The 19,854-nt window shown below is 48.8% G+C and overlaps 1 protein-coding gene across 4 annotated transcripts in view; it reads left to right on the plus strand.

The window, feature by feature from the left end:
• The window catches only part of XPO5 (exportin 5), a 37,694-nt gene that overhangs the window by 2,859 nt on the left and 14,981 nt on the right, over positions 1-19,854 (plus strand). For 3 of the 4 annotated variants that reach the window (XM_050950010.1, XM_050950011.1, XM_050950013.1), the window contains exons 4-21: positions 643-780; positions 1,073-1,255; positions 2,584-2,625; positions 3,488-3,514; positions 3,912-4,097; positions 4,896-4,972; positions 5,565-5,664; positions 7,087-7,170; positions 7,611-7,736; positions 7,992-8,082; positions 8,694-8,822; positions 9,596-9,711; positions 10,626-10,781; positions 11,531-11,572; positions 12,209-12,298; positions 14,352-14,551; positions 15,390-15,489; positions 16,499-16,680. In XM_050950010.1, coding sequence (XP_050805967.1) covers positions 643-780; positions 1,073-1,255; positions 2,584-2,625; positions 3,488-3,514; positions 3,912-4,097; positions 4,896-4,972; positions 5,565-5,664; positions 7,087-7,170; positions 7,611-7,736; positions 7,992-8,082; positions 8,694-8,822; positions 9,596-9,711; positions 10,626-10,781; positions 11,531-11,572; positions 12,209-12,298; positions 14,352-14,551; positions 15,390-15,489; positions 16,499-16,680 — 2,069 coding nt within the window. The remainder of the gene's footprint in view (positions 1-642; positions 781-1,072; positions 1,256-2,583; positions 2,626-3,487; positions 3,515-3,911; positions 4,098-4,895; positions 4,973-5,564; positions 5,665-7,086; positions 7,171-7,610; positions 7,737-7,991; positions 8,083-8,693; positions 8,823-9,595; positions 9,712-10,625; positions 10,782-11,530; positions 11,573-12,208; positions 12,299-14,351; positions 14,552-15,389; positions 15,490-16,498; positions 16,681-19,854) is intronic. The other variant, XM_050950012.1, reaches the window with a different exon arrangement.

Below are 19,854 nucleotides of genomic sequence, written 5' to 3' on the forward strand. Positions count from 1 at the left end.
AGTATCCTCATCTGTAAAATGGGGATAACTTATCCACCTCAGGAGTGTAGGGGTTGTGAGGCTTGCTTTATATCTACAAAGTGTTTTTGCAGTCCCTGGATGGAAGGTTCAGTAAATGTGGAGATTGTCACTCATTCAGTTGAAGTATAGTGCTCACTGCTCCAAAATGCATCTCTGATTTCTGCTGCTCTTTGCATGAAGGCTAAATGTTGCATCAAAGCCATATCCTTGACTCCTGTGGAGCATGCAATTTGGTCTGGTGCTGTAGGTCAGAAGTGTCTGGGAAAGGAGAATTGTAGATTGAAACCCAAGGTACTTTAGAGTTCTAGACCTCCTCCCATTTGGCCACCACAGGAGGTTTCCTGGAACTTCCCACCCACAGCTGTCAATCCATCCCATAGAGGCAATGGTCTTCAAAGACCTACTTCTCCTCAGATGACAATCGTCTGGTGCACAGACCCTGCCAGCTGTGAATGCCTGAGAAGCTGGGAGTTCCAATCAGGACAGGAGCAGCTGGGTTGAAGGTGTATTTGTGTTTTTCTTATTGTCCGGTGGGTCTGCAGCCAGACTCCCCCATGGTGTGAATGATTGTTCTGGGCGCAGCTGGCTCCATCTTGTATGATCATCATCTTTCTCTCATAGGGAACACAGAATATTTTGGAGGAGGAAAGTCACATTAAGGATGTCCTGTCTCGCATTGTGGTGGAGATGATCAAGCGTGAATGGCCTCAGCACTGGCCTGATATGCTGAAGGAGCTGGACACACTTTCCAAACAAGGGGTATGAAGCACACCTGTCTGTCATGCTTGTCTGTACTCTTCCAGTGGCTCGTACTTCTAGGTCTCCTTTCCTTATTTCATGGTCAAACAAGTGGGAGTTACAGTAGATTCACAGGCTGTTGTCAGGTCCCATTATTCTAGGAGATCATGTTATCAGAGATTAAACCATCCTAGTTATCCCTCTCTGGCTGTTCCCCAGACCATGATCTGGTCTTGATCTGTGTCTCTGAGCTGCTCTCTGAAGGGCTTCGTGTTATGGCTAGACTCATGGATGTGTTTGTGTGGGACATTAGGAGACACAAACAGAACTGGTGATGTTCATCCTCCTGCGTCTGGCAGAGGACGTGGTGACCTTCCAGACGCTGCCCACCCAGCGGCGACGGGACATCCAACAAACCCTTACCCAGAACATGGAGAAGATTTTCAGCTTCCTGCTCACTACCCTGCAGCAGAACGTCAACAAGTATAGGCGCATGGTAAGAAGCTTCTTCCTGGGAGCCCAGTCAGCACTGGAATCTTGGATATGGGCAAGTGAGAGGAGAATTAATCTGAAATCAATTGCTGTAGTAACACCATTGAGCTCTGTTGTAAGCCAGCTGCCGATGGCTGATGAGAAAGTCTCAGGGTTCAAGAGGCAGCATTGGTGTCAGCAGTCTGGATTTCTAGGGTTCATCACCTGAGATGGATGAGAACCTTGCACTTCGCGCTCAGAGGCTCAGTTTGCTGGCACTAAGGCGTTGGTTTGCTTGATGCACCATGAGCTATACTAGGGTCCATTTGGTCCCATTCTCTTAGAACTCAGGTCAGAAACTCCTACTGCAACTTGATGGTATGGGATGCTGCTACCTTCCAGTTACAGATCCCCCTTGTCCTCCCATAAGCAGGACAGTTTGAGCTCTACTTTACTACCGCTATAATCCTACGATACTGGAGATGTGCAGGTTGCTCAGGACATGTAATAATGGCAGATCTTTGCCCCAGGGAGCTTGTAGTCTGATCCGGTGAGAGTGAGATGGGGTTGGGAAGGTGAGGGACACAGCAGTGGCCAATCCAGAGACAAGCTTCTTATGTGCACCTCTTGTTCCCTTTTATAATGTGTTAAAATGTGGAGTAATGCTTAGCATGACAACAGCATGGTGGAGATGGAGCAGTGACAAGCTGTATCCTATTCACCGAGAGGGACACTTCAACCCATTTCCTTGGCACATTCGCTGGCCCCATAGACTAGCAGTTCTCAACCAGGGCACATGTACCTCTGGGGGTACTCAGAGATCTTCCAAGGGGATACACCAACTCATCTAGATATTTGCCTAGTTTTACAACTGGCTACATAAAAAGAACCAGCGACGTCAGCTCAAACTAAAATTTCTTACAGAGAATGACTTGTTTATACTCTATACACTGAATGTAATGTTTATATTCCAGTTGTTTTATTTTATAATTTTATGGTAAAAATGTGGAAGCAAGTGATTTTTGAGTACTAGTGTGCTGGGACACTTGTATTTTTATGTCTGATTTTGTAAGCAAGTAGTTTTTAAGTGAGGTGAAACTTGGGGGTACGCAAGACAAATCAGACTCCTGCAAGGGGTACAATAGTCTGGAAAGATTCAGAGCCACTGGCATAGACAATTCCATAGAACTGTGTGTTTCTTTGTGCTCTTCATGGCTGACCCATGGTGGGTGGGAAACCTTGTTGCGTTTTGTGGTTCAGTTGACTACATTTCCAGCTGAGGTCTGAATTACGATGCTGAGACTCTGAAGTGTGGTTTCTTCTGCTAATGGTGGAATCCTTCTGCTTGGCCAGGTGGGAGCGCCCCAGGAGCGAGATGCCCTCACCACTCCACAGGTTAGCAGATCTTTGAGCTCTTTGTGGACAGGCTGAATACTGAGGGTTGGGTGTGCAGCTACCAGTCTGCACACGGGATTGAGAGGGAGGGAATTTCCAGGCCTGGGTGCTGTACTCTGCAGTGCTGTTAGATATTCAGCTGTGATGTGGTGGGTCTGTACTTAGGTATTTGGGGTACATCTGGTGACTTGAGTCATTGCACTGTAAAGGTTGACAGAATGGAGTTTCCAAAGCAGAACCTTGCAGCAGAAAGGGATGTTTCCTTGCATGCAGAAAAACAGACCAACTGCTCAGATCAGACTCTGCTGTTGCATAATTTAGGCAATAAGATGGCACACACAGTGCATTGTTGCTGTTAAGCAGTTAGAGCTGGGGACTGTAAGTCAGGATTCCTGGGTTCCATTCCTAGCTCTGCCACTGCCTTGCTTTATGGTCTTGGTCAAGTCACTTCTTTCTAAGCATTAGTTTCATTAGAATGAGGCCACCAACGTTTCCCAGAGGTTGTGATCCTTGAACGTAAGATGCTTTAAAAGGGCAGCAAAGGCATCTTCTTTCCTGGACGTTTCAAGGAAGTATTGGAACCCATGAACACACATTCAGAGGAACCTGCAACCTGGAACATCTTATTTCAGAGGAGAGAATCTGTGGCTTAACTTCCAGTGGAAAGTCCTGGGGAAGTGGTAGCTATCGCTGGGGCATTGTCTCGAGCTGGAAAATGTGTTGCTGCCTCTTTCACCGCACATCTATTCGGTGAGGCTTCTCCGGGCTGCTCCCTCTTGAATGAGCCCAGGACTGCCCAGCAGTGAATGGGAGGAGATGTGCACCACAGCAGCTTACTTACTGTCTCTTGTTCTCTTTTCAGAAGACTGACCTGGCTCAGGAACCAAAGGTGAGTACGGCCTGGGAAGACAGTGCAGACCAGGGCTGTTTGGAGCCAGACTCGGGTTTCCATGCTGTAACCTGTCACCAGCCACCAAGTTGCAGTTTATACTTTGGTTAATTACCTTACTCTCTGGAAAGGAGGAAACTGCTCATTTCAAGCAGCCCTGATGTTGTTAGCCTGAGGACTTTGCCCCACTTCCTCTAACCACTGCCGCCTCAGTTACTTTCCTGGAGAAGGGCACTTCAGAAAGTTGTTGTTGTCGTATAATGCATGTGCAGCTCCAACCTGGAGAAGTCAGCTGTGGCTGAGATATGGGTTTCCTGGCATCTGGGCCAGAGGCAAAGCTCTGCACTGAGATTGTTTCCTTTCTGGCTCTGAACTGTTGGCTATGATCTGTTCACAGGCCCAGGCAAACTGCCGCGTTGGGATAGCAGCACTGAATACCCTGGCAGGCTACATTGACTGGGTGGCCATGAGCCACATCACAGCAGATAACTGCAAGCTCCTGGAGATGCTGTGCTTGCTCCTGAATGAACCCGAGCTCCAAGTGGGAGCAGCAGAGTGTCTTCTGATCGCTGTCAGCAGGAAAGTGAGTTTCTCCTCCCAAGCTTCTGTTACCCCTCCTGCCCTCCACATTCCCGTCCGCTCCCTGGGTTTATTCTTAGTTTATCAGGTTGAGCGATGGTAATGTCACTCCTTTATCCAAGGAATTAAGTCACCTGCCTCTCTGGCTGCCCAGACGCCTGAGTGACTTTAGGGTGGATGCTTCCCAGGACAATGGACAGAGCAGTTTCTGGAATCCACCCAGGCCCCGTTTTCTCTATCTGCCATTCCATACAGCTTTGAAGCTTGAAATCCCTGTTTGAACAAATAACATTAACTCATTCCTAACCCCTGCTGTCCGCAGTGCTCTCAGCCGCAGAGGAGTGTTGGGGTATTGCCATCTAGCTGTAAGAACCTAGCGGGATTTCTAATGCATAGTAAATTTTCTCTGAAACAGCACCATAGAGGTGTGCCCTGTATGTTCTTCTGCCATGCCCATCCAAGGTGTGTTTATCTCAGATCAGTAACACAAGCGCAGTGCTCACAAGCAACCCTACAATAACAAATAGGTCCAGCTGCCCTGCAGCGAGAAGCCAATGTGAAATGGAAGAAGAAATAGGCCTATAAGGACCAGATTTTGGTTTAAGGCTCCCAGTGGGGTTACTGGCGAAAACAACTTGATTCTCCAAGAGTCCTTTAGTTTCTTGTTGCATTTTCTTCTCCTCAGTGGTGGAATGCAAGTCCCCAGATGGTAGCACAACTAGTGATCTGCCAGCTCTCTCTGGCTGATGGGATGAGGTACAGTAATGTGTTTTGGTGAGTGTTTACTTTGCTTTTTGTCTAGGGGAAGCTGGAGGATCGGAAGCCTCTTATGGTCTTGTTTGGAGATGTTGCCATGCACTACATACTTTCTGCTGCACAGTGAGTACCATCCATCTGCTGTGGGAGCACATCATGGTCTTAAGTGGAAACTGGCTACGGCTAGCATGTATTAATAAGTACCTCCCCGCCCCAAGCTGTAAAACTAAAACTGGTCTCTTGGAAATTACCTCAGCACCTGTTCCCATCATGGCCTTCACTCAGGTGTGAATAGAGTTCTTAGCCTTGTACCATCGAGTGCTGTATATCAAACCACTGCTGTGCACGGATCCTGAATGTGGGCAGCATGCAAATCCAAGTTGGCATTGGATTAGGAGAGAGTAGAAAGTGTTACTTTTCCCAAATTTGAAAAGCCAACCATTTTCCTAAGTCCCATAACTTCAAAAGAAGCAGCTCAGGGTAAATCCTAGCTTCCTGAAATCTTCTCTTTTTGCTTGAGATTGATCAAGAGATATTGTGAGAAGATCCAAAGGGTTTAGACTAGAAATATTTCTGATCTTAAAATTGGATCTCCTCATACCAATAACTTCAGTAATGGGGGAGGGAACCCAATCATGCTGATGTCAAATTGTCTTCCCAACTTACTACTGTGTGTGTAATCCTGACCTGCCCTTTCCCTTCTCCTCCCTCCCAGGACAGCAGATGGTGAAGGCCTGGTTGAGAAGCATTATGTTTTCTTGAAGAGACTTTGCCAGGTCTTGTGTGCTTTGGGCAGTCAGCTGTGTGCATTAGTGGTGAGTCCTCTGCAAACACTGGAAGCAGTCCTGACAAGACTGTCTTTCAGGGGGATGATTGGGGATATGAATACCATGATTCTCGTTTGTACCATTGTTATGGACAGCTCCAGTTCTTTCCTCTAACAGTGGAGGGAATAGAAAGGGCCTTGCATGTAGTGAAACCTGGCACGTGTTTGCTGCCAACTCCTCTAGGGGTGTGCTGGGAACTTTGGATCTTCTACCGACTGCACCAAAGAGGAGATGTAACAAGAGCTGTCATTTAATAAGGGAGCTGGCTTGCTGAAAGATGTTTGTGGAAAGACCAGGTCAGCTGGCTACAGAGAACTGGTGTGACGGTAAACTCATGGGGAGCTGGGGGAAGAAGGAAAATCCTAAATCACTTGAGAAGATAGACGTAACAAGAAGGAGCTCTAGGAGGTTTGACTACTTCGAGCTGAGGTGACTTCACTCACTGTTATGGTGGAGGGGAGCCTTGGCTATTAATCCTTAGCGAAGCTTGCTGTGAGTGACAAGGGCCTGTGGCCCTTTATGATACAGGCTCAGCTCAGTCCAGGCATGGCAGGGTGACAGGCAACCCCACAGAAAGATGTGCTGCTAATGAAATCCTGGGAAGAACAGCCCAGAGAAGGGAGCACTCAAGACAGCACTAGGTCAAAGAGTACTGCCAGAGTGAGGAGAAACAGCACCTTGAAAAGAAGCTTCTGAATTTGGGGCACAAAGCCTGGGGGCTATCTCCCTAGAGAAATCTTGGACTTCCCAGGAAGAGGGGAGAGAGAGACACTGAACATGAGACACTTCTGGGGCAATGAGACTGAAAGGTATTGAATGTACATGTAGGTGAAGTAAATACTGATGCTCTTTTTGAAGAACTGCTACATCAGTGGTCTCCTTTTTCCCTCCATTTCTGGGGTAGTCAGGTCATCCCTCCCCGTATTATCTGAAAGGTTGTGTTGCCTTTCAGATAATAGGTCACAAAAATGCTAGCTTGCAGCAACAAAATACAATAGTGCTGAAACTCCAGCTGTCGGGGGGGAGGGGGTCATAGTTGCATTGGGGAATGGTGACCTTTTTGGTAGGTAGGGCCAGTTCCACTAGGGGTAATACCTCATGGTAGATTGAGTGTTGTGGAGTTGTTATAACATTTTCCAAGCTACTTATAGTCCATTCTTTTCTCCTGAACGTGGCCATTGTCTCCTTTGGCAACTCCAGGGCAGGTAATGGGAACTTGATGCTCTGGAGCAGCAGCAGTTTCAGGACACAGCTCTTTTTCAGCCATTATGCGCTGGCTTTTCTGTCCCCAACACATTGTGCTCCTGGTTTCCAAGTGGCGCTGCCACTCGGCTCCTCCACTCTACTGCTGAAGCATTGTCAGAAATCACTCATAGTTTTGTCTGAAATTACTCATCCTTCCGTTAACAGGGCTCGGATTCTGACGTGGACACACCAGCCAACCTTGGGAAATATCTGGACTCGTTTCTAGCTTTCACAACCCATCCCAGCCAGGTATGGGAAAGGGAGAGGGGGTTCTGAGTGCAGCGTGTATAGTTAAACCACAATGTAGGAGGCGGTGTCACTCCTGCTGCAGAGGGAATCAGCTCATGCCTGTTGTGTTTTTGAGAGCCATCTGCCATTTTTCAACCATTTTCTCCTCTGAGGGTATGGAAGGTGATGTGGTCGGTGCAGCACTGCCATCCAGTGTCCAAGCACACAACATGGAGAGCACAGGCTCCAGAGACTGGAGCAAACCCTGGTATTTGCTTGCTGGGAGACTCTTTTTCCCATTTCCCAGAGTAGCCTGGCAGTTTTGGCTGGGCCTGGAAAGTGCGTGGCCTGGATTGGGGAGTCATTGTAGCTTGCCATTCCCCTTTTAGCACAAAGATTCAACTCCTCACCAGAGAGTACAACCCTGTTGAATCTTTTGTTCTTTCTTCTTTTCCCACCAGTTCCTGCGCTCTTCCACTCAGATCACCTGGGGAGCCCTCTTTCGACATGAAATCCTGTCCCGTGACCCTCTGCTGTTGACTATGATCTCAAAGTACCTTCGTGCATCTATGACTAACCTAGTGAAGGTATGGAGGAGCTCTGTTCTGCTGGGTGTGAGCTGGTGGTGCCTCGGTGAATGTTTCATAGTGGTAACAGTGGAGAAGCTGGGTTTTTGACACAGCAGTGTAGAGCGTCATCTCCAGGCTGCAGGGTAGCAGTCCTGACCTGAAGATTACAGTTCTTCAGCTCTTCCCCTAGTGCGAGTCCCCTTGGAGCTGGTGCTCAGGCAGAGGTGCGTGATTGCTCCACTCGCTCCCTCACCACATCCCTTCTATTTCCAGGTGGGCTTCCCCTCTAAAACAGACAGCCCCAGTTGTGAATACTCTCGCTTTGACTTCGACAGCGATGAGGACTTCAATGCCTTCTTCAACTGTAAGTCCTCCAGGGGCCTCCCGGCAAGGCCTGCTACCTCTGTCTGAAGTTTGCAGTCTTCCCCTCGCTCTCACAGGGCTGGCAGTTCCTGGCCTAGCTTAGTGCCCACCCTCTCAGCTCGGCAAGGAGCTTCAGTTGCTCACATTGCTGCTCCAGCTCTTCCGGTTTGCCTTGTGCTTGGTGAACTTCTTGGCATTCTCCCATGGCAGCCCAGACATTCAGTTCGGTTTCCTCTTGGCAACTAAGGTTTGCTGAGCCTGCATTACTCGGTGTCTGAGGTATATGCTTCCTCAGTCAGTCATCCAGGGTAGCAAGGGGAATGAAACTCACTGTACTCCAGGACTTGGACAGGAACCAGGTCTGGAGGCAAGGATCCTAAAAAGAGGGTTTAGCTAAAGAATTTAATCTGATTTCCCAAAGCAAAGCTGGAATCCTCCCGCGCTGTACTACAAGCTTGTCTACTACCAGGGTATTTGAGCTCACTCTGCAGAACTCCACTGCCAAAGTAGCAGCCGCAGATGTTCACAGCTGTGGAAAGGTGAAGAGTGACACTGAAGGGGAGCCATTTCCGATATCTGAACCTGACTCCTCGTATCCAATTCCCTCGGCAGCTTTCCGTGCCCAGCAGGGAGAAGTCATGAGGATGGCGTGTCGCCTGGACCCAAGGACTGGCTTCCAGATGGCTGGGGAGTGGCTGAAGTACCAGCTGGCATCTCCTGTTGATATTGGACCCATGAACTGTAAGTTGCCTGAAAAGCAGGAGAGACGAGAGGTTCAGCCTCCTGCTGGAGCCCAAAACGAGCTTCTGTGTGTCTTTTGAAGACACACCTCTTTAAATCAACCAGGTTCCAAGTCAGGCTTTCCAAGGTCTCTGCAGAAAAAATCACTCGCTGCCTACTTAAACAGCCACTGGTCCAGAGCCTTTGACTGACAGGATAGCACCTTCCTTCTCCCAGTTCCTCTCACTTGTATCTTTCCCATGAAAACAATTTCAAACAGAAAGGCCAGACTTAACTGGATTTGTCCTTTCTGTAAAATGCAGCCAATCTGTCCTGAGAAATCCAAACGTATCTGCCTCACAAAGGCCTTTGTTACTCACATTGCTCCTCCTCCACACAGGCCACTTGCTGCCTTTAAAATCCCATATAAGTGAGACCCTTCCTTTGTTTTCCCTTCTGCTGTGGTTTGCTGGAATCACTTCCTCTTATATCTCAGGGATGTTGTTTGTGATCCAGGAGCCTCCACCTCGATGACGAAGCAAACAGCCTTTGAACATCATTTAGTACCTACCTCCCTTGCTTGCCTGCCAGAAACCTTTTCCCTAGTGGCAAAGGGAATAGAGGGAAAGGATAGGAGCACTCATGAGTGGGTGGTTCAAATGTCCAGTGAGGTTTCCCTGAGGGATTTTGCAGAGGACTTTCCAAACTGGCATTGTGCTTGGGAGGAAAGGGGAAGCTAGACTTCTCTAGTGTCACAAGTGCTCCAGTCTTCTCTTCTTTCTCTCCATTTGCAGCTAAGACTGGGGAAGGTCTCTGCTCCATCTTCTCTCCTTCCTTTGTACAGTGGGATGCTATGACCTTCTTCTCGGAGAGTGTCATCAGCCAGATGTTCCGGACTCTGGATAAGGAAGTACATACCCTCTGACTGCTGTTTGCCTGGTTCCTATGTCTCAGGTTGACATGGGAGTTTGCGCGCTGTGTTGCCTTTCAGATAATGGGTCGCAAAAATGCTAACTTCCACCAACAAAATACAGTAGTGCTGTAACTCCAGCTGTCAGGGGAGGTCATAGTTGCATTGGGGAATGGTGACCTTTTTGGTAGGTAGGGCCAGTTCTGCTGGGGGCTTTGAACATCATAAAAGTGCAGTGCAGTGATCTCTTTAAAGCAACCACTATTGTTGGGAGAAAGAGTCTATTTTAAGTGGTAGCTCTCAGGTTTTGTTCAAGCCATCTTGTGCTTTTTGAGGCAAACTTGCACACACAGTGGAAGAGAGAATTGAACAGCAAAAGATGAGAAGAATGCAACTTCTCTCTGCCATTTACAGTGCATTAGCTGGAAAAACACAAGCACAGTGCACTATCTGTATTTGCCATTTAGGGTCTGGCCAGTTTTTAATCAGGATTGGGCTGCTTGGGCACATCATTCTGGTCACAGCAAAGAATTGCAAGGGTTGTTTTGTTCTGGCTGGGTAAGCCTGAAACTTGTTAGCCAGGAGGCAAAAGCAGAGCTAGGGAAGAGGTGGGAGGAAGTGGACACAGTAGATGGCAGTAAGAGTTGGAACCTTAGGTTGTTTCCAGACATCGGTAGAGACGGTGATGTCGTCCATTCCTTCTTTCTTGCAGCAGCAATTGCACATAACGTGCGTATAGGTTAAAATGAGCTTTGCCGCTTTTAACCCACTTTGGGATGACTTCACCCAAGGGTGCTGTTCAACACAGCAGCTCCCTGGCCAGGCCCTGGGAGGAGACAGTGGAGTGTGGCTACTTGTTGCATCTCTGACTGTTGGTTTCTTTCCTTTACCTCCCTCCCCTTTTGTTCTTGCAGGAGATCCCAGTGAATGATGGCATAGAGCTGCTGCAGCTTGTCCTGAACTTTGAAACAAAGGATCCTCTCATCTTGTCTTGTGTGCTCACCAATGTCTCTGCACTCTTCCCGTTTGTCACCTATAGGCCAGAGTATCTACCCCAAGTCCTCTCCAAGGTAGGTGTCCTGTAGACCAGTGGCTGTCATCCAAGGGTATACATACCCCTGGAGTACGGAGAGGTCTTCCAGGAGGTACATCAACTCATTTACATATTTGCCTAGTTTTACAACAGGCTACATAAAAAGCACTAGCAAAGTCAGTAGGAACTACAATTTCGTACAGACAAAATGAGAAAGTAAGCAATTTTTCAATGATAGTGTGCTGTGACACTTTTGTAATTTTATGTTTTGTAAGCAGGTAGTTTTTAAATGAGGTGAAATTTGGGCTACGCAAGACCAATCAGACTCCTGAAGGGGGTACAGTAGTCTGGAAAGTTTGAGAGCCACTGTTGTAGACTGCCCTTTGACCAGATAGCCTCTGAGTGGAGTATTGGCATCACATGACCCTTACATATTTTAACTAATCCTCATGACACCCCTAGGAGAGGAATGATCCGTCCTGGTTGAAATGGGATTAAAACTGAGGCACTGAAGTGAAGTAACTTGCCCAAAGACAGGGAATCAGTGGAGGAGTCAGCTAACTTGGATTTCTCAATTCCCAGTACTGGACTTCAACCACTAAATGACACACTCTGTCTCAATAAAAATCTTATCTTATATCATGTCCTCAGTGCATTGCGAACTCATACCCTTCCTGAATAAAGGTGTTTCCACTGGCTTGGTGAAGTCACGCCAATATCCTGTGCCTAGTGTTCCAGAATGAATGCCAGATATTGACGATTGACTGACTTTCCCTTGTCCCACAGCTATTCACTGCCGTCACTTTTGAAGTTATAGAAGAGAGTAAGGTAAGTGCATACTCCTTGGCCACAATATGCTATAGTACTTGCATCAGGTGTGCCCTCTTTGAAGAGCATATTGATGCCTGAGACAAGTTGCACAGCAACTAACTTCTCAATCAGATCTGTCCTTGAGAAGGGGATACTTAGACACTTAAATCCCTTCTTCGCAGTTTGAGCCAATAAGCCTTGGGTGATGGAAGCTTGGGGGGCATTTAGGGTGAAATTCACCCCCACGAAACAGTCTAGGATTTAGCCATTTGGGTATCTGTGCAGCAGACCTCTACTTGGGAATGAATTTCATGCACTGGCCACCATGCATATCCTTCAGTGGTTGGCATGTGTGTGGCTGTGGTTGGTGTTGGTATGGCTGCTACCCCGGGTGCATGCTGGGAACCGTAACGCAGCAGATAAAAATCACTTGCATTCTCATCCCAGGAGTTGAATTGGAGCCCAGAGGCTTAGGCTTGCAGTGACTCCTCTGGGAATTGGCCATTAACTGGACTCTTGGTATACACGAGTTGAAGTGGCAGTTTCCCCTGGTCTCCACAGCTCAGAAAATTACATTAATGGATTTGGCTAATTGGGAGGCCTTGGGTCTATCTGGGTTTTGTAGCTTGACCCTGAATTTTATCATTGGTCCAGGCCCCAAGAACTCGGGCAGTGAAGAATGTGAGAAGACATGCATGCTCCTCGATCATAAAGATGTGTCGGGACTACCCTCAGCTTGTCCTGGTATGTACATGCAACTCTGTTCCAGGGTGCACTGCCCCATCTTCAGCTGCATTTCTGGGGATTGGGGACCTTCAGTTCCTCTGTGTTAACCCCTTTTGTTTCCAGGGAGACTCTCCCTGTTTTTAGTCTGATGTGACTGTAGACCAGAGATATTTCTACGGCTCAGAAAGCCAAGCAGCTTATTCTCTTTCACAACACTTGAGTGATACTGACCTTTTTTTGTTGTTCAATATATTACAGTAGCACCTGGAGTAGTGGCTCTCAAACTTTTTTTTACTGGTAACCCCTTTTACGTAGCAAGCCTCTGAGTGCAGACCCCCCCCCTTATAAATTAAGAACACTTTTTGATATATTTAACACCCTTATAAATACTGGAGGCAAAGTAGGGCTTGGGGTGGAGGCTGACAGCTCACGACCCCCCATGTAATAACCTCGTGACCCCTTGAGGGGTGCCGACCCCCAGTTCGAGAACTCCTGACCTAGAGGGCCTGATCAGGACCTGGAGCCTGTTGTGCTGGGCCCTGTACAGATATATAGCAAGGCACAGACCCTGCCCCACAATTTACAATCCAAGATGCTGATCAACATATCTGAAGTGGGGGAAGGGAGTATTCAAGTCCTATAACCATTTTATAGGCAGGTTTGTTATATTTTGTTTATTGTAATACACCTCTACCCCAATATAACGCTGTCCTCAGGAGCCAAAAAATCTAACCGCGTTATAGGTGAAACCGCATTATATTGAACTTGCTTTGATCCACCAGAGTGCGCAGCCCCCCTGGTTCCCCCTCCTCCTTCCCCCCCCCCCCCCGAGCACTGCTTTACCGTGTCCTATCCAAATTCGTGTTATATCAGGTTGCATTATATCGGCGTAGAGGTGTATCAGTTGTCCCCTTAGTTGAAGCCATTAGCCCTGGCTGATCTTTTAGATTTTTGCATCAGAAGTGGGTCAGGAGAAGGAATGTCAAGGAGCTGGGAAGGATATTGGCTTTCTGGATTAGTCCAGGGGGAGTAGAAGAGACTATAAATACTGGTTGCTCTTTCTGCTTGATCCCACCAGGTCAGTCTCTTCTACTAGCTTTGCTAAACTAGCAAGCCCACAAACTCTGTTTGGGCTCTTCACTCCAGCAGCACTGGTATTTGGTTGCTAAGGGAGCAGGGGAGCTGTAGTTAGAGGGGCATTGTGTTGTCAACCTGTTTAAGGAAAGGAACTGTTGAGGCCCGAAGGATAATGGATGGCATTCTGCTCCTCTTGAGGATCCCTTGGGTTGCTGGAGGCGTAGCAGCTGTCACTCACTTTGTGGCTACAGATTAGTCTCCATGTTGTGGCAAAACACAAGCTGCTGCTTTGAAGGTGCTAATTGGGGTCCTTTAGGATTCCAGATTGTTTTTCAGTACAGCTGCCAAGAAGGAGTGGGTTTGTCATTATCCATCCCAAAGGTAATGAATGTTCCTTGATGGTTGTACAAGCTTCGATGCTTGTTCCTTGATGCTTGACATATGAGTAGAGTAGGCAAGCGAAAACTGAACCACTGCAGTGAGGATAGACCATTAGCTGGGACAATCAGGTTTTCTTGGTTAGACTCTCAAGGGTGGGAGCAGAGAGATGTAAAGTCCTGAACTCTGATACTTGAGTGCCTAGAGACCAGCCCACTTCCTTGCCATCCATGAAGGACTAGAGCAATTTGCGGTTTAGACCATGCTGTAATGGTGCAGCTGGCCGAGGCAGCAATGTCTACCCTGATCTCAAACATAATTTGCCCTGGACAATGGAGATCATTGGAGTACCTAGGGGAAGGAAGGGAGATAGAGGAACAGGGTAGAAACAAGTCTCTGCCAGGCTTAAGGAAGAGGCTGGGAAGATCAGGGCAAGGGAGATGAGTCCTTGAGAGGGACAGGGAAGATCAGAACAGGCCCCACTCATCCAGCTGGTTCCTGCATCTTGTGTGTGGGAATACAATACATACTAGTCTGTCTCTACCCCACAAAAGTGAGTGCAGCAGTCCCAGTCAGGTGGGTGAGTGACAGTGTCCTGCTTGGGTTTTTGTTCCAGCCTAACTTTGAGATGCTGTATAACCATGTAAAGCAGCTGCTATCCAATGAGCTGCTCCTGACACAGATGGAGAAGTGTGCTCTCATGGAGGCCCTAGTCCTCATCAGCAACCAGTTCAAGGACTACCAGCGGCAGAAGGTTTTCCTGGAGGAGCTCATGTCTCCTGTTGCCAACCTGTGGCTCTCTGAAGAGATGCAGAGGTACAGGGTCCACATTAACCATTCCTGAGCTAGAGCTGAAGATGGTGCAGAGATTCCGGGGGCTAGCATGTGCCTCCCTCTAGAGAATGTGTGCACCAGAGGAGCATCGCTTTGTGCCTCTTGTGTTGGCTATCCACAAGCCCTCTGCACTCTTAAGAAATTTGTCCGTGTTTTGAGTCCCTGCTAATAACCCAGAAAATGGAAAAGCTGCTTGGCGTGGTGTATATCTAAACAGCACATGCTGGGAAGGGGTATGGGGCCACAGCACTCTCCAAACCTCTGGCAAAAAGGGGAGTCGAAATACCCCCTTCGCTGACCTCCAGGAGAAGCCATGTGTGCAGAGCTGCTAGCCTCTGCCAACATCTGGGAAAGCTGCCAGGCAGCAGCTAGAAGCAGAATTACTGAGCTTTGAAAGGTGCAAAAGGGCTTCTCTGGAATATTTCTTAACTGAATTGAAAAAGGTGCTGGGCTGCAGGTGGACTGTGCAAGGGGATGTTCGGAGAGGGGTTTGTTGGCTTGTTTCTGCAATTCTGGGTCAAGTCAGCAGAGCTTGATGCGGAGAAGTAAACTACAGCTTAGCCTGTCCCACCAGCCTGGCCTGATCTCAGGTCACTTGGCATTGATGAGTCCTTGTGTACAGTGAGGGGAAGGGGGAAGCTAAACACAGTTGTTCAGGGCAGTCACCTTGAGTTCACCTTTAAGACGAATTGACTGACTGACTGGTGAATAGGACTTTTCACTATCTGTGCTGGGACATCATTTATCGCAGATGCCAGACTCTGCTTAAAGGTCCTCAGTGCTTTTGATAATCCCAGGCTTGCTTGTTTCTGCCCCTCAGAGTCCTATCAGATCCTGAAGCATTCATCTCCTACGTGGGTGCTGACAACAAAATTGCTGATCCTGTCTTGGAGGATCCCAGTGGCCTGAACCGCTCCAGAGTGAGTATCCATTACCTGGGGAGGCTCGGTCTTTGGAGAGTGGCAAGTAATTCCTCTGCCTTCTACACGTGCTCACCTATTCTGCCTCTTGAATAGGGCCTTGTGCAAGACCTGTCCTAAACATGCGCCTTTTGTTGGACCCAAATCACTACATCGTTCACACTGCAGAATGGCGGATGGCTTCTGACTCTAGCTCAGTGGACTTGGGTCACGTAAGAGAAGCAGGATCATGTCTCCCATTCCCCCATCCCTGTGTGGTATATAGAATCCTGTAACCCTGCAAGGCAGGAGTCTTGCTGTATTCCTCACGCGGTAGTTCATAAGCCTTTGTGCCTGGCATAGCTCAGGCTCTTTTTGGAGCAGTCTGTTTTGTGGATGCAGTTGGGTTAAGGCTGGATGTTTTGGGTTATGTGGCACAGTGAACTGCGATTCCCAAGTGAAGCATTCTGGAAAGCATGAGCCTGAGGCTGCGTGGCATGGAGTGTACTCAAATTCTCGCCGGGAACTGGTGGTGTATGAGCTGCTAGCTGCAGGATGTCCTCACTGCAAACTGGTAGTTGCTGTCTTCAGGGTTGTGGCAGATGTGGAAATGCCGATGGTAGGACTCTGCTTGTGACAGACGCTAATGCAGCTTTAGGCAGTTTCAGGAACGTGGAGTTTCTGGTCGGTCTGTGATATGTGCGGGGAGATGAGACAGTGATGACTTAAATGTTTCCTTTTAGAGGGTGTCCCACGTAGTTATTTGGACTCAGCGAGACCTTCTGCATTGACACTGTGTCCAGTAATAAGCTCCTGTGCTATTCCTGCATGTCAAGGGGTTATTGCAAACCCTGGAAGGTAACAGGATAGTGTGGGGGATCTTCTCATGGGCACGTTCCCCCGAGGCAGGGCAAGTGGAGTGCCGCCCCAGGAGAAGGGCCAGGGGGAGAGGGTTCTCTCTGGCCTTCTGTTGCTTTTGCTTGCGCCCTGGCTAAGAAGAGTTCTCTCCATGTCTTTTGTTTTGCTGTAGATAAGCTTTTGCGTGTACACCATTCTGGGAGTTGTGAAACGGGCTCGTTGGCCCACTACCCTGGAAGAGGCTAAGGCCGGAGGATTTGTGATCGGGTGCATGCCCAGCGGCAATCCGATCTACCGTAACCCCTGCACTGAGCAGGTCCTGAAACTTCTCGACAACTTGCTCGCTCTCATAAGGTGGGTCGAGTTGACGTGACACCAGTTATGCTGACTAAACAGTCTGTTGAAGTGAACCTGCAATGTATGTTGTGTGCTCTGAGTGTGTTCTCCCATTGAAGCCAACGGGAGCACAGGCTTGGGCACCTGCACCAGTGCTGTTCCCGACTGTTCTCAGTGGGGAATGGGACTGGGGAAAGTGATCCTTCTCCACACTCACAGCCCTGGCCCATGAGATTCCATTGAAGCCAATGGGAGCTCAGGCTGGGGTTGCCTCCCCCACCTCCACTTCCACCTGGAAATGTGTCCAACCTAAAGCTGCCTCCCTGACTAACCAAGTATTTCTCAACTAACATCTCTGCTCTGCCTTCAGCCCCCACCAGGCCACCTCTCCAGTCACCACCAGAGCAGGGCCTGCTCTCCTGGCGTCCAGTGGGAGTTTGCTTTGGTCTCTCTTCAGTACTAAGTTGAGCTTCTTTGATCGCTGAGTGTGAATTCTGGCTGCCTGAAGCATGATCTGCCATTGAAACAAATGGGGGCTCACGCTAAGGCTCTTTCTGTGCCCTGCAGTGCCGCCTCTCGGTGTACCCGCTGGGAGTCTGCATCGTGTGTCTGCAGCTTGGCCAGGGTGGAGGTGAGACGAAGGTGGTTCAGGTTGGGGTGGGAGGAGGAGTTCTGAATTGTGCCGTTCCCTCACCCGGTGATGCAGTGTTAGGAGAGTAACCGCTCTCTGAGCTACCCCTTGGTGGATTCTCGGTGACTGCTGACAGGGAGGCATTGCTGGGCCTGGGGCTGGCTCTCAGCCTTGCGCTGGCCAGTGGTGTGTATAGTGTATGAGGCAGTTCCCCTCTTCTGGAGCTGGGTGGCGGTTGGCAGGTGGGAACTGTGTTTAATCACCACCTAGCTCTTCAGCACTCAGCTCTAGTGGGGGGAGGCCCATGTAGGGCACTGACTAGCCAGGTTCTTAAAAAATGAGTCGCTGCCCAAATCAGGACAGTGCTGTTGCTATTGTGAAGAGCAGGGTGGGGTAGGTGCATACAGTCTTGGCCCACTCAAGCAAATTCCTCTTTACAAGGCGTGGGCTGGGCACTTTAGCCCATTGTCAGTGTTTGAGTTATCCAGTTGCTATTGATGCAGCAGGGATGAGATTTGCCCCTTACTCGTGAAGGTGGAAGATCCCATGGATCAGTTCTTTGTGCAGGTCGTGAGCCCTCTGGGCAGAGACAGTCTCATGCAGAGTTTCCTGGGTGCTGAGCACTTTGTCAGTGTATGTTTATATGGCATCACGTCTCTGAAACCCAGCAAGCCGGTGTCCAAGTGAGATTCCCTCTCCTTGAGCAGGGTGGTGGCCGAGGCTGAGTGAGCTGTTTGCCTTTGCAGTCATTGCACTGCCAGTAACAGGCTAATGCTTAGCAAAGGCTTTAAGATACCTGTGTGACAAGCCTAGGAAACTAAATTCCACCCTTGTATGTCAGCAGACTCCCATTGTACTGGTTCTAAAGAAGCAGAAGCTCCAGTATTTGCACCGACTATGCTCTGTTGCTAACGCTCCTTCTCCAGCACTGTGGAAGTGGCTCCTATGCTGTTTCCTGGGGTGATGCACCAGTGTTACCATTAAGACTTTTCTGCCACATACTGATGGGACCACCGGTTTTAGGCATGTCCGAGAAGTAGATTGTAATGTGTTGCAGTGGCTTGCATTTGATCCTCAAAGACCTCCTCCCTTTCCCAATGGAGTTCTCGGGGCTGGTGCTGCACCTGGAAGAATTGAATGGTTGAGATATTGAAAGTGACCAGCCTCCTGCCTTGCACCTTACTTTGCTGACCACGGGAGGCGAGGTCCAACTTGGTATGGCTGCCTCACCCTGCAGGGTTTTCTCTGTGGTTGCTCTAGATTTGCAAAATTATATGTAAGCAGCATTGGAGCTGCCAGGAAAGGGTAGAGCTTGTGTTGTGCTTCTTTCTGGAGTTGTTTCTGCTCTCCCAGTGTGTATTTCCCCTGCACTCATCTCCTAGGGGACCTGTTAATGTGGACGGCATGAGGGACTGTGAGGTCTGGAGAAGACTTGTGTGGGGAGGTACAGTGCAAGGGCAAAGCATGACTGCCTGGAGTGGTGATTGCAGGATCAGGACAATAGCTGCCTTATTGTTGGGATTGTTCATTGCTCGTAGTTGGCCTATTGGCACAGTGCTATCTGGGAGAATCAGCCAGCTCCTGCATGGTTAATGTACCACTGAGGAGAAGGGGCTTATGATAGGGGCTGGGAACTCTTGCAGGATGCATTGGCTGACTTGAGAGCAACTGGATCAGTAGGAGGCAGCCACACAAATTCTCCTGAGCAGCTGAGTTGAACTGTAAGTAAAGAAGCCCCTTCCAAACAGAACTGTCCTCCAGTGTAAATGGTTGTGTTAACTCCTCTCTGGGTGTCTTGCCTCGTCCTTTGTGCCACGTATGGGAGTAGAGGCTGTGAAAACGCACAATAATCACAAGGTCTGCGCCAAGGTAAGTAGTATGTGGAATAGCACCTCAGTCTTGGCTATGCCTTTACGGAGATGGCCAGTGAACTGATACGGTAAATAGGTAACTCCTCTGAGGCAGTCCGAGTGCATGTCGAGGGGCATAGATAGTGCAATGTAACCTCAGCTGGCCAAGTTCTTTTGTGCCTGACCTAACTTGCCTTTCGCTGTTTTGGTGGTTGTGTGAATATTTGTTGAATGGGCTTGAAATTGCTCCATTAATTCCTTGTCGCTTGCAGCTTGTCTGCCAGTCATTTCCCTTGTCCTCTGGTATTTCAGTTTATCCAGTTGCTTTTGGCTTCTGGTTATCTTTATTTCCTGCCTGGGTTTGAGCCTGAATAATGGTGCCCCCTGGCCTCTGGAGAAAGAGGAGTTTCCTGGAGTCAGCAGCTGCACAGACTGACTCACCCAGCATCTTCTATACCTGGGATCTGTTCCTGTTGCATTAGAAACAGGCTTATCATGTGCCCTGCACAGCTATTTCTGAATCCATCCTGACAAGATACTGCTTTTACACAGCATCAGTGTCCATGGTGGATCAGGTTTACAGATATATATAATATGCTCTGGGGAACTCCCCTTTTTCCAGTATGGACTTCTGGGAGGCTCTGAAAGGCCCATCCTCTGGCCCAGAAGATTTAGTCTCAGCAGAGGAGACACTGCCTGCCCGTTGAGCAG

Source organism: Gopherus flavomarginatus, chromosome 4 (genome assembly GCF_025201925.1).
Source record: "Gopherus flavomarginatus isolate rGopFla2 chromosome 4, rGopFla2.mat.asm, whole genome shotgun sequence".
Classification (NCBI taxonomy): domain Eukaryota; kingdom Metazoa; phylum Chordata; order Testudines; family Testudinidae; genus Gopherus; species Gopherus flavomarginatus.